Source organism: Acipenser ruthenus, chromosome 14, assembly GCF_902713425.1.
Source record: "Acipenser ruthenus chromosome 14, fAciRut3.2 maternal haplotype, whole genome shotgun sequence".
NCBI lineage: Eukaryota > Metazoa > Chordata > Actinopteri > Acipenseriformes > Acipenseridae > Acipenser > Acipenser ruthenus.
The window spans coordinates 35,030,519-35,045,560 of NC_081202.1; the positions used below are offsets into that span (position 1 = coordinate 35,030,519).

The following is a 15,042-nucleotide window of genomic DNA, read 5'->3' on the forward strand; positions in this document are numbered from 1 at the left end:
TTATACATCAACACATTTCAACGATGCTGCTAGTGAGATACAATATAGAACAACATGAATTTTAAAGTGACGGGTGTTGCTTTCTTCAGCAGGTCTTGCTATTTACTGCTCATGTGGGCATGGGTCATCTTAACAGTGGCAAACAGAAATGCGACTCAAAATGAATCATTTATTTGAATGGTTTTGTTTAATAAGTTTACAAAGAAGGTAACAAATTTTTACTGTAGCGCAAAGCGCAATCTTACATGAAGCTTGAACACCCTTTATTTAGTGCAAATATACAATTAGATGTTGCAGAGGATTCCCTAATTATTATTATTATAACCTTTTGAACAATGTTAAATAGTAAAACGGCCTTCCTAATGACTTTAGCAGCCATTGACAGATCTAGAGACCAAAACCAAAAAAAACAGATATTGCAATACAAGAACAACATAACTTAATGACAGCTCATTAGCATTAAGTAACAGTATTTTGTTTCTTTATTTCCACAGGAGGGATAATGACAAATAAAACCCAGTTTCGATTTGTATTTTCTTTTTAGTTTGTTTTGGAATATGATCCCATGGCCGAACATGCAGTGCTTACAATAGAAAATGCTGAAACTTGGGCTTGTCTTGTACTATATTGCATATCATTTCCAGCAACCGGCACTCTGCAGAAAGCATTCATTACTGAAAGGCATACAAAATAAAATAAAATAATAATAATAGCAGAATCTGCATTCTGATGAAGTAGAATTGCAAATACACATTCTGAAACTCAGTAACATCCCTCCATTTACAAACAGCAAATAACCAGGAAACCGACAGCATGTTTCACTAAGATGCACAACCACAACTTTCAAAAAACATGTTTTATTGCATTGCAGCCACTGTATTACTCTTTAAAAAGTAAAAACACATTGTTTATTTTATTTACCTAGTAGTTTGCGGGTTAAACCAAGTCTCTTCCCTACAGGGCATGGCACTCTTGTGATTTTCTGCACTTAAATGAGCAAAAACACAAAGAAAGTGGTTTATGGGTTTGTTTTGGAGGATTTTCACAGCTTTAAAAAAAATCACAATTCTACTCTGTAATACTGTACTTATCTTTAGTATTTCTCTGGAAAGGGTATCTGCTATCAAGCAAAAGCAACGATACAAGTAAAATGTTGTGGAAACAGTAAAAAAACAAATGCAAACACCCACACAAAAAGTGAACTGTGAGTATTCTATTTTATACATAACCAGTTTCAAGTGATAGGTTCCTGTACCACCAGTATTAATGATTCACTGAAAGCAAGGAGCAAGATGGGAGGTAAGGAGGTTTTGTATTGCCTATACCATTGCAAACAAACCCAGCAACTTCAATGCAAACTGTTGGTCATTACATTGACTTCATGCACGTTATTGGTGTCCAATATTTCACTATAATTGCTTGCAGTATTAGGGGCTGCAAATAAAAATCTTTAAATGAAATATAGGCAGGTGGATATTGCTTCATGAAAGACTTTTCAAAGCTTTTAAAACGTGCCAGCATGAGACTAAATAACAAACATTCTGAATGAATTTTCAGCAGCCTCTGAGTTAATTACACAATACCTGGACTGAATACAACAGTCTTTCCTTACAGCCCACAGCAGAACATCTACAATGCAATATAGAAAATGATCATGCTTTTAGGATACAGCAGTCAAAATAAACAGAATGCATGATCTATTAGCACTGGCCTGTTGAAAAACAGGCTAGCCCGAGAATCTGTAACATGCTTATTTGAAGTAAATAATCCTCCAGTAACCGTTTTGATTACAAATATGGCAAGTAAAAGGAAATTAATTAATTAATATATTTAGAATTTATTCTGCTCTGGCACTGCTGAAAGCACAGGTCTTCTGTGGGAGCATGTCCTGTTTTAGCATTTTGATAACCCTAATGTACAGACGATAATTTGATGGGTGTATTCTGTGAAATACCAGGAACCCACTTTGCCTGAATAGATGTTAATGCTCCCCCACTCTCAGTTTTCTACTCCTAAACGCAGTGAAGGAAAATACTAAAAGTGCTTTCTTAAATCTAATGATCTACACAACATGCCATTACAACCCTCGACAAACAACTCAAAGGAATTACTGAACCTCGCCCGAAAAAATTATACATTTTATTCGGACGAATTTAAAAAGTTGTGGGGTTCTGAAAAATACAGCGTTATCTGTCCCCACGTGTTGCTACAGCTGTTTAAATAACGTACCTGTCATTTCTCTTTTCCTGACATTTTTTACACTTATAACTTTCAAGTCTGTTTCAAAGCTCTTTTCAAAATGTCCGCTCTAGTGCACTGATATTGTAAGGATTATTGCCCACATTGTCAAACAGGTAACACAGCAATAACGATCCATGATGTGGTCTGGAACAGAAAAGCCAGAGCACTTGTTATGTTTTGTTTTTTTAAATTGCTTTTCCTGCAGTCGTTTAGAGGAGAGATCTCAAACCCCAGTGCACTAGAGCGGTTATTTTAAAAATAGCTTTGAAATAAGTTTACACTTAAAATTTAAAGTCTGTCAGTATGTTAAGAATGAAAGGAGACATTACAGGTATGATATTTAAACAGTTGTAGCAGCACCTGGGGATGTATTACACGCTACATTTTTCAGAACCTCGCTACTTACTCGCCAACTCACTTTTCCACAGGATAAATATTGATTCTACTGCACAATAACCCTCTGTCCACCACTCACCTTGACACACAACAAACTGGCTTCTAAACTTCCTTCTAAACTTCCTTCAACCTCAAATAAAATACCTTTTTTTCACACTGGTCAATGACCTCCCCAAGGCTGCTGTGAATTCATTCAGAGTATACATCTACCTCAGGTATTTGACACTTCAATTATTTGTATAATTTTTTTGTAGAATCTGTCACTATAAAGAAACGTGTGGAAACTGCTTCAGGAATCCTTTTAAATCTTCACAAGAACAATATTCGTAACAGAATTATCATGTTGTATCGAGAACCTGTTATTACCAGTATTGAGAAAATCTGGCTACGTTAAACTGTTCTAGACCCAATGTACTTTAAAATCAAATTATGAATCTAAGTAAAAACACATTTAAAAAAAAAAAAAGACTGGATTACCTGGTATTGGAGGGGGGAAAACAGCGTCTCATTTCACAAGTGAAAATCCTTTCCTGACAATCTGTGCCAAGCTTCATTCCAAACGTATCGTCTAACACTGTGTGCGCTCTCGGGAATTCAGCTCCTGTTCCTTGCATTAGGTTTAGCTTCTAACTAGCATTGATCTACGCTTTTCCACTAAGACAAACACTGGCACTGAAATGAATCCCCCTCCTTATACCTCAAACTTGTAACAACTCCTGATCATTTCATACAGCCTCCTCCTCCGTCCCCAAAGGTACAGGCCCCAAGTGCTACTGCAAGTGCGTCAAATATTCCAGCCAAAATTAGAAGCAAAAAAAACAAACAAAAAAAAAAAAAAGACACAAAAGAAAAGTACAAGGCACTATAAATCCAGCAAGCATACTGGGGTCGGGGGGGAAAGGAAAAGACAAGTTATTCAAGTACATTAATTTAATCCATTTTACATTCACATTTATTTATCTAATATAAAGAAAGTACAAAGAAAAAAAAGTTAAAGTGTCTCCAATAAGTACTATATATGGATAGATCTAGCCTTATTTTTATTCTTTTTTTTTTTAATAACCCTCTAAGTTCCATGTTTTTCTTCTTTTTTTAACTAATGTTGTCCAACAACATTTATATAATCACAGTGTTTCAACATCAAAAACTGATGGGTAAATACATGTCCGCACAGAATGCTTTTTTATTTGTTTTTAACCTATTTAATTTAAATTTAAATCCAACTATTTATATAGGCCCCCTAATGCTGTCATGATTATAAAAGCTGTTACCATTAGTAATAGATAGTAGATTTAAAGCTTAAATGACCTCACAAGCAACACTGGTAGAGGCTGACTGCTTTTATACACCATGCAGCTGATGGTCGTATGTGAGAGAGAGATAGAGACACTTCCCTGGACACAGGGCATGTTCACAGACAAGACTGAGCCCACTTTACTGTAACTGACCCGCATTTCATAACCAGCATTAATAAATCAGGACACCTGAGCCCAGCAAGCCTCCCCTCCCCACCCCACCCCACCCCACACACCAAGCCTGGAAGAAGCAGTGAAACCATTCTAAAAAACAACAATTCATTCAAGCTCTGACCCTCCCTCTCTGGTCTGCTTTCAAACACTTCCCTGCACTTACACCAGCTTCTTAAAAATGAACAAACGCCACTAAACACGGTTTGTTCGGGAGATTTATTTTAACGCATCAAACTGCAAACCTGGAGGAGATCAGGCAATGGTAGCCTGATCTCTACAGATCCAGCTTGTATCTAACCTACTGAATTAGCAGTGTCTGTCTTCTTTTTACTGATCCAGTATTGGATCCATGGAGCAATAGTTAGTGTAAAGACACCCATTTTAGTTTCCTTAAAATGCCTGATTGCTTTTATTCTGGACAGGGTGGGGGAGGAGGGAAGCAGGGAGCGAGGAATTTAGAATCTATCTGCATGTATTATCTGCGACTCAAAAAAATTATAATTCTTAAGTAACCAGGGGCGTCCCAGGTTGGCCCTCCCACTCCTGGTCTTTGTTCCAACCCTGTTCTAAATTGTTACCAATTGGACCAATTAAACCTCCATCCAGACCCTGAAATCTTTAAACCTGGAGTGGAATCGCCCTCCAGGACCGTGATTGGACACCTCTGTTCTAACCCATACCTCTTTGATACAGAAAGAACAGCTACCATCACACCGTCTTTGGCCACTGAATATTGCATCCTTGTGTCCATTTCATGTATTTATTTATTTAGTTAGTCATTTCTTTGTGAAAAACCTCAGGTTGGGAAGACCAAACGTGAGTAACCCCAACAAGTCTGTCCGTGAGGGTTAATGTTGATATATATTTTTTAAACAGTATGAAAATCTTCCAGTCAAATAGCGCTGGACGATTCTTGCTTTTCCCTCCCTCTCGCAGCATGGGGTTAAAAAACAAAAAAAACAAAACAGCAACATTGGTCGCCCAGCTTGGTTTCTATACGGAAGCTCCCATCACCTTGTGTTGCACTCCTATCCTCCTCGCACCCCTCCCTCTTGGCCGGACTCCACCTGGCCCCTAGGGTGGGTTGCCTACGTCATGCGCAGGTTTGGTCCAGCCGGATTGCTCATGTGAAAGCCCTGCAGCGAGCCTGTACTGACTGGCTTGAACTGGCCCGGGGGCTGCGATGTGGTGAGGAGGCTCGCCTGCTGCGTGGGGCCTGTGGAGCCAGCCCACTGCGTGCTGTAAGGGGCGGAGGGGAAGCCGTACTGGGGGGTCGGGCACAGTGGGGTCTTCCCGTAGGGACCCAAGGAGGTAGCGGAGGGGGCAGGGATGGGTGTGTGCCCACTCACAGAGGATGTAATATTGGGGCACAGGTGCCCCGGGGCGGAGAACTTTCTTCCCATGGTGGCAGGCGGGATCATCTAGTATTGAAAAAGAAATACAAATGAATAAGTGAATTGTTTGATTTCCAAAGTCCAGGACTTTTTCTGCCAAAGACTGGTAGCACATCGACAAAAAGCCCTGCCCACAGTTCTGCTTTTGCAGACAAATGAAAAGAAATAACAAATATTTCAACTAAATTATTTCCAATGTCTTTAAAATAATTGTAGCTACCAAAATAATTCCATAAAATGTATAAGTCATGCACATTTATTCATTCTATAGGTCTCAACTGTGCAGTTTTGAAAAAGCACATGTTACAGCAAGGTTAAAGTTTGGAAGAAATGCTGTTTGACTTGTCTAGTACTTTGTGGTTCCTTTCACCTGGAGTGTGAAACTGTCCCACTCATCACTGGCTTATTTTCTGTCAATAACCAATCAGCTGCTCCTCTATTGACTGGCACGCTTTCAGGCAGTAACATGCTTTGACCCAGAAGACACTGCTGAGGTAAAATGACCCATGGAGTGCAAGTGTAAACAGATAACCCAAGAATAAGGCACAGAAACTAAATTTCCTTTAACCCAAAACAATATGAGACACCATGTTTTAAAATTAAAATACATGTGCAATATAACAAATGTTTCTCTTACAACTGCACATTCGAGATATATGTAGCTAGTGGAAGTTAGCATTAAATACAATATGAGCAGCCCTGACAACAGGAGGAGGCTGGGTTATTTTGCAGTTGCCTTACATCACAGTAGTTGTGGCCCTGTTGCTGCTGCTGTTGCTGTTGCTGCTGCTTGGAGCCCCGTTTGCCCTGCGACAGGTTCATGGCATCGCGAGCCCAGTTGTCCACCAGTTTGTGTAGATCGTCTGTGAAGGTGCCTTTCCGGGTGGAGGGCTGGGTGGAGGGCTGCGCTGGGGCCTGTCCCGGGGCCCCTCCACTCACTGCGTTTGTGCTGCTCGTCCCTGGAAGACACATAGAGCTCAGTTAACTGAAGGCACGGATACATTTTCTGAACAATATTAGTCTTATTAATAATTCAGTGATTTGGAATACAAGTGCACGTGTACTGCTCGTAATGTGTGTGCGATTTTTAGAGATTTTTTGTATTGTGGAAAAATGTCCACAATAGTATGAGACAACCCCAACCCCTGAACCTCTTTAATTCCAACTTAAGCTGCATTTGAACCCAGGCCGCCAATACTGTACATTGTCGCTAATATGAAAGGGCCAGCTCTGGTTAGTTGTGATTGATTCCACACTAAAAGTGTCTGCTTTAGACTTTGTTTTATGTTTTTCATACTCTTCTGTACTTAAATTTCATCCAAGACCATCCAGAACTACTAAACACTCTTTAAACAAACCTTAGAAGAAAATACGTAAGCTAGCGTTTTGGCAAGTACAGATAGCCATAGGTTTGTTTTTGTTTTTTGTTGTAAATTTAAAATGCTCTTCAAAATTACTTTCAAAGGATGGCGTGCACTGTAATTTACTATATGCAGGTCACTGACTGAACTGAACTTCCACTCAGGAGAACTGGAATATTACTCTCTACAGCTGGTATAGCTGTTTCATTAGTGTGTTTCAGATTATAGGTCATGTTCTTCTGCATTACAGGGCCAAAGAAACCTTAAAGCTCAGCCAAACAGTTTCCCTCAAGATCTGACCCTTTACTGCTTGTTGTACAGAACTGAGTACATTTATAAGCTGCACACACTACCATAGTCTCTCACTAATCAAGCATTATAGCTTAAATGAGTGGAAGTGGGCTTGGTACAAGGTTTACCTTAATTATAAAATTAACTGTTTCAAATCAGTATGAATCCAACACTATTCAAGCAGGTTACATGTTTCTAAATCATGATGGTTTCAAAAATATTCAAGAGTGAAAATGATGCAATTATATATATGTCAAAATTTAGAAAGTATATACTAGACTAGAAGATGCAAATACATTCTAAAGCTCTAACTTTTTGTCCCTAACACTGCAGAAATGATTACAGTAGACATCATAGTTATCATCCCTGATGCTAGGTTTACTCATGTAGAAACTTGTGTTGTAGTTTGTTTGTCGTTAGTTTGAGAAAAGGGAGACATAAATGTACTTTTAATGCAGCAGCTATGGTTGCTCAACATTAATTGAAATTCAAAGAACCATTGAACTAACAATAATTTGGCACAATGCAGCGAATGACATGAGAATAAATAATATTGCAGTGAGCTGTGGAAAAGAATGACAAAAGGAAGAATGAAAAGCAGTAATTGGTTAATGCACAACCCTTGAGAAACCTCACTCAGCCCCATACTGGCACCCATTTTGTTAACTTGCTTGACAATTAATGTCTGCAAATGCATTCTTCTTGTTTTAAGAATAACAGATTCAAAATCCTTTGCGGGGAAATTACTTCAGGGAAATGGTTGCCCATACAAGCAGATGGGATTTATGGAAAAACCGCTTCTGGTATGGGATCCCCTATGGATTATCCAGTGAAGGCAGCATTGGGGATCATGTTTGGAGACCCGCAGGGAGAGATGCATTGGCCTTTGCTCTCCCACAGGGTTAGAGCGACCCCTACTGGTCACGCTCCCAGGGTTCAGCAGCTTTGCTCAGAGAAGCGGGACGGAGTCATCCTTTAACTTCAGCTCATCTGAACACAGTGGGTTGCAGCGGCGAGGATCGTTTGAATTGGGATAAAAAAATAATAACATTTTTGACAAATCTGGAAATTAATGCAAAAAATGGGATCAGCTCTACAATGCAGTACGAAAGGAAGGATTCTGACAGCTTGGGTTTTTGTTGCCAGTGAACTGGAGTGTGGTATTTTAAGAGCCATGCAAATGGAGCAGCCAGCAATATAAAGGCCACATGCAACTCTGTATAATTAAAGTCATTATATAATATAATCCTCTATCCTGTTACTAACACCAAGGCCTGCAATACTGTGCAAGCGTAAAGAATGAGTTCAATCTAGTCTCTGCTTGGCCCTGTTAAATAATAAGTTCTTGCCAAAGCAGAAAAAAACAATTAAAAAAAAACAAAACATATTATAAAAAACAGAGAAGCTATTTTAGCAACACTAGAAACAAAGCATTTGATGAATTGATTTAATTGTAATGCACATTGAATGCTTGGGATTATGGAAGAAGCACTGTACAGTCCTGACTTTAGCATTTAATAAAAGACTTGTTGTGGCCCGGGGGCTATGCTTCAAAATAATGCCATGCTGTACCTGCTAAACCTGCAAGGTATTGAAGGGCAGCACCGGCATCTTCACCACAATCTGGTTAGAACATTAATGTTTACGTGTGTGGTGCTCTCACTTGGCAAGAATGTAGTGATAGAGCTTGTGTTTGAAGCACTGTGGAAGGTAGTGGGTTTGAACTACTCAAAGGTTAAAGTGCTGTGCTGCAGTGTGGAAGGCTGTGGGTTTGAATAGCTTAGTGGTTGGTGCTGGGCTGCAGTGTGGAAGGTTGTAGGTTTTATTAGCTCACTGATTACAGAAAGTATTGGGCTGCAGTGTGGAAGGCAGTGGGTTTGAGTAGCTCAGTGGTGCGAGTGCGGGGCTGCAGTGTGGAAGGTATGCCAAGCACTCAGAAGTCACCTCTTCAGAAACTGATGTACCTTTATTAGACCAGGCTGTTAATGAATGGAATACTACTATGAATACTGCTTTAGCTTGTAGAGCCACTGCCAGCCCGTCCTTTTGAGGAAACCATTGCTATTCAATAAGGCTTTGTAAGGACTGCGCAGATGTAAATGTTAAAGTCAGGCTGACATTGGAGCCAGGCTGGGCAGTGCACACTGCCTCACCCTTGTGTCACACAAGCAGGAAGAGGGGGAGGGGGGGGAAGAGAGATGTTAAAAAAGAGATAATTACTACAGAGCTGGTTGCAGGGGCACACTTTTTTCACCATCTTCCCTGAAGCATGAAGAGAATATTGAATTGAAAAAGGCAGTTAATATCCAGTAATCCATCTAGTTACTGTGATCTTTAACAGTACAGGAACATGCTGTGCTAGTATACTCTGACCTTACAGTAACACCACCCAGACACAGGGGGAAGAGTCACAATGAGGATCTCAACCGGGGCTTAAGCTTCACATCCATGCACACAAACCCTTAGACAGCGTTATGTCAAATACTGGGGAGGGAAACTTTTTTTCTATTTAAGAATTTAACACAAAGATGGTTCTCAGAAATAGTGACTGTATCTCCCTTTCAGGCCACTAATTTGAACAATGTAAGGAATATATTAAAACAGAGATTCTATTTTGACAAAACACACAGTACAAAAACAATGCTTGGACACAACTGGCATACAATTGTGCCCACATATAAGTAAGTCAGTTAAATGTGGATGTTAGCAGGATCAACACAGTAGTTTTCTAATCCACTTTTAAAAATCTCTAGATTTATTTGTTTATTATTTGTTACTGATTTACACTGGCATCCATGAATATTACCTACTATTTTTCCTGTAGTATTATTCACAAAATATTTACATGTTCCAGCAGATACCTGAACTGTTAAATCATCACAATCTCGATCTTAGACATATTTAACATAACGTTTTATCCACCAACTTAACCATTTTTGGATTATTCAATGTGAACCAAATGCATTACTTCGCATTGAAACACATCTAGCGTTGTTTTTTCAATACAAGCAAGAAATTCTAATAGTTCAACCTTATTATTTATAGGAAAACTTGTTAAACAACTGAAAACAAATTAAGTTGATCAAATTCATGATCTCTGCTGCTAATTACATTTTAGAATGATAAAAATGCGGATTTTCAAAGCTGCTTCTTCGCTTGCTGTTGTTTCTACTTGTCATGCAAAGACAGTCCATCTTTCGGTCTTGTTAAACCAGGGAAACAGGTTCAAAGCAAACCCAATTTAGAAATTTGAATAAACGTGGGGGCAGTTTTGACCCCGAAGGATGATGCCCGTTTTCTGCGACGCTATAAAGCGATGCTTCAGATGTGAAACTGACCCAGGTGATACTAGCACACGTCCTGGTAATACACAGATATGACCAGCAGGACTTCTTTAACAAAGCCTCCCGTTGTTTTAAAATCAGCATATTATCCTCCAGTGATGGTGAATGGAATGAGAAACTCTTCAGATAAACAACTAAAACAAAAGGAGAGCTTTGCTTAAGAGGTCTGCTGTAGTTGAAAAAAAGAAAAGAAAACCCTGCAAAATATGGTTGTGACAGCAGTGTTTAATCACTTAAGAAGCAATATTATCAAACACTGCCCACTGCTTGGCCATACCCAGTGCATGCCATGCTTATTCACATACAGCAGCATTACTACCCATGTTTAACAAAGACACATACCTTTCATATAATTAAAAGGCTGCATTACCTGGTTTTATTCAGCAGCCAGAATGCATTAACACATACTTTGAAAAATGGTGTTATGTACCTACATGTTTAAATATTGCAGGTATTTGTATGGGTATTGTATATGCATGCATTAACAGGGTGTCTCAGAAATCTAGTATCATACAGAGCTGGCGTTAGTTCTCTTTGGATGGCACAACATTGCAGTCTGTAGCTGTCAGGCAGAAATAAAGAGACTGCAGGCAGGAAAGCTTTGCAGAACACTGGGCCAGATTTATCAAGGTCTTCACACCAGTAGCTTTTCAAGCATCAGTAGCTTTTAATTTAATTTCATTCTGTTTTTTTTTTTTTTTTAAGTTACTGTGCATCTTTTATGACATCTGCAATAATTCTGAGTTTTTATTATTGCAACTATTCAAATACTGTGCATTTCTGTTATTTGTATGTTTTGAGGGGCTTTCACCTGAGTTTAGGAGCTGCTTCTAAAGTTGGGTCTTAAAGGATCCAAGTGATTCTGCTTTAATAACATTACTAGGTAGTCTATTTATCTTACAAATCTGTTGAATAAGTATCTCCTGCCCGCCTAAGTCTATTTCCAATTACTGTAATGTCCAGTTAATTCTCTCATTGGTCTGCCATAGATCTGTAACACAGGCAAGACCGGACAAAGTTTTAAAAGTAAGAGCCATCCAGTGATCTGGTACTTTGGATCAAGTGTCCTTTTGCTTTGCTGGCAGTACACTGCTGTGCACTAGATGGCGCTAACGCTTAATACAGATAGCAAGTGATCCTCTGGTTGATCTGGCCTACCCTACAAGGCAGGAAACCAGAAGTGCTACACAGGCTTATCAAAAAAACTATCAAAATCAGGAGGAAGTAGCTGCAAACGACATGTTCTTGTTTTAAGTAAAATAAATCTGTTATAAAAAAACATATTGATTCAAAAAAGTGTGTGGATGTTGTTTGTTACCAATTATAAAATTGTTGTATGGTTCTTTAACAAAAAACACTACAAATTGCAATTTGGTGTGAAGATCTTGATAAATCTAATTCTATTGTATTTCTAGGGAACGGTCCCACACAAAACTGACATTTGAAATGTAAACAGGAAGAAATATGTTTAATATAAAAGATATATTCTTTAATGCTTCAGGTCTAATTGAAAGAAAGTGGTTGTAAAACCGCACGCAGTATATTCCAGTATGAGTCCAGCCTTCCAAGATGCCCTGTATGTTAGTTGTAGAATACTTGGAGATACAACATGTCCACCAGATTAGAAAGTGTTATAAAAAAAAATGTGCTTCTCCTAATCCCTTAACAAGTACATTTTAGATATAGCAGCCTCAGGCTAAAAGCAGCTTCAGAGCTGCAGATTTAATCCTCTGGGATAATAACATTGTCAGGGTGTTAGTTCGTTCTGCAATGCTTCACTCTTGTGATGCAGTGCAATGCCGTGCAGGCGGAATGCAACAGATCAAGCGAGCGTTCAGGGCATGCCTTAGAAAAGCATGTTATTATATGAATGTGTGCTCAAAAGTTTCAGAACAGGTACAAGAAAAGATGGCCTTGCTTATATCAACCTATACAATCAACCTATAGTGGTTTTCTGCAGTGGCCATGACAATTGGATCATCTTACATTTTCAGCCATTCTGAAAAGATTTCTGTTTGAAAAAAAAAAATATTCACATGTTTAATCACCTAATTATCACTGCAATGTTGGAAAGAAAAATATATCCGATCAGAAGTTCCAGCAGACTGGGTTATGGTTTGATATGGTAATGGGATTTTATACTGGGTACAGTGGATATCCCAGGCTGCCTCTATTTAATACAGACAGTGCCAGGCATTGATCAAGACCCACCAAAACTCACAGAAACTCAAGCAACTCACAGACGACTTCAAACAACGTTGTCTATTGAAAAATGCATCTTCCTGAAACTTCCCCGGACAGTCTTTAAATTAGACATTGACTGATTTTACATGTAGTTTAAAATAAGATGACGAATTAATCAACCAAATTGAAATAAATGGTAACTTCTAACTATGTTTAATCAATAAATATTGATTACAAAAAGTGATGCAATATTCATGGCCACCACCATACTGTATATATCTAGGAAATGGACACTCAGCAAAGTAAGGCTTTTATGAATAGACTAGGGGGTATCCCCCATCCTCCTCTAACGATGAGAAACAGGACATATTCTCAAAGCTTTACTCCAATTAACTACTGCTTTTCTTAAAGGAGGAACCAAACAGCAAACATGTAATTCAAGGTCTCAAAGTAATTGTAGCTAACAAAACAGTTTCATACATTTTCCCCGCCATGCACATCCATTCATTGTACAGGTCACACATGTGCAGTTTTGAGATAAGCACATGTTTTAGCAAATGTGTTTTCGTTTTTTAAAATGATATATCTGGTATTACACTTGGTTAAAAAAATCTTCTTGGAAACCATGCCTTTTAGATGGTCTTGCACCTGGAAGGTGACATTGTCCCCACTCCTTCACTGGCTTCCTTCCTGTAAATAACCAATAAGCTGCTTTCTATATTGACTGACATGCTTTCAGCCAGTAACATGCTTTGACCCAGAAGACACTGCCGAGGTGAAATGAACAAGGACGTTCAAATGCAAACAGATAACATCTGAATAAGGCAGACAAACCGAGAGGTGCCTTTAATATAAAGTAGTACCTGATATGTGTTGCAATGAAAATACATGTTTCTTTCAAAAATGCACATTTAGTCCTATTTAGCTAATGGAAGTGCAAAACAGGTAAGGGTTATGAAATTATTTTGTTGGCTACAATTGTTTGTTGGCTACAATTAGTTTTTTCTCATTTTGTAATATCAATGTAGTTTTTCTGTTTTGTTTTACCTCCTCATAAACACATTTCCAATTCTAAAAATGCATATAAAAAATAATAATAATAATAATAATAATAATGTGGTCTTGTGGGAAAGGCTAACACAATCACATGTGTCTGTTTTGTGTGTCGGGGTGGGGGGAGGGTACCTGTGCAGAAACTTTAAAAAGGAGTTTACAGAAAATGGAAAACTGATGGATGTAAAAAAAAAAAAAGTATAATAAAATGTCAAAGACAAGTAATGACAACAACAAAATAACAGTCAAGGAGAGAGACAAGGAAAAGCGTTACACACAAAGAGCCAAGCAGGGCGTACTCAGAAATCGCGTCCTCCTGCCACCGGTTTTGAAGGTCACTCGCTCTGACCCACAGCTGAACTTTGCACAGCCTGCGGCACAAAGAGGGAATAGAAACAGAGAGAGAGAGAGAGAAGAGAGGAGGAGAGACGCACACAACACACAGTAAGTATGATACCAAATCACAAGCCATGGACAACAGGGCAAGACACGAGGCGGCAGGATGGAGATGTGGAGACACCTGGGAGATATGCTTCAGGGAGATTCTTGACATCAAGTAGAGTTGGATTAAAAAAATAACAAGACAAACATGATCAACCACAGCCAATCACATCCTGTATCTTATATACCCCCTTTCGTCACTGCGTGCATAATTGAACCGTGTTAAGTTTCCTAACTATGCTTTCATTGATATATTTCTATCTTCACATTGAAACTTCTCATATCTCATGCAAACCGTTTAAAAAAAATGTAAACAAAAGAAATAGTGACCGAAGGATATAAATAAAAATTTTACATGTAATGTGAAGACCAGCATCTTTACAAAGGGCCAAGGATACTAAAAGGGTGCTTGCCTACAATTTCAAGCCAATCTGTCCTTTAACTATCGGCACAGTGCTTTGTGTTTCACTCCACCAACATCGTGAAGGCAAATTTTCCTTCAAAAGCTTTCATAGAAACAAACACCCATACAAGCTAACATATGAAGCAAGTAACACTATAAACAGAATTCCGATAGTGCCCATCGTGGATTGCCTTCCCCTGTCAAATTCAACTGCCCAGTTCTGTTGTTTTCCACAGCTGCAGCATAAAGTGGCCAAATGCACCACCCAATAACTGCAGTTAATACTATCTTAACCTTAATTGCCCATTTTTTTTTTTTTTTTACTACATGCAGGAAATCTATTAGATTCATGTAACTAGACACTATTCCTTGTACCAGACAAACAAAATAGAAAAGCACCCTACATCTGAACGACAGCCCCTTATAAGAAATACGTTGACATGTGACAAAGCATGCTACAGATGA

At 38.7% G+C, this 15,042-nt stretch overlaps 1 protein-coding gene across 11 annotated transcripts in view; it reads right to left on the reverse strand.

The window, feature by feature from the left end:
• Positions 1-168: 168 nt before the first annotated feature.
• LOC117420145 (serine/threonine-protein kinase WNK1) overlaps positions 169-15,042 on the reverse strand; it is a 191,386-nt gene continuing 176,512 nt past the window's right edge. For 7 of the 11 annotated variants that reach the window (XM_034033711.3, XM_034033706.3, XM_034033709.3 and 4 more), the window contains 4 exons: positions 14,012-14,104; positions 9,373-9,414; positions 6,242-6,459; positions 169-5,527 (listed from right to left, as the gene is read on the reverse strand). In XM_034033711.3, the coding sequence (XP_033889602.3) occupies positions 5,195-5,527; positions 6,242-6,459; positions 9,373-9,414; positions 14,012-14,104 (686 nt within the window). In that variant the 3' untranslated portion in view covers positions 169-5,194. The remainder of the gene's footprint in view (positions 5,528-6,241; positions 6,460-9,372; positions 9,415-14,011; positions 14,105-15,042) is intronic. The other 4 variants (XM_034033710.3, XM_034033708.3, XM_034033703.3 and 1 more) reach the window with 3 other exon arrangements.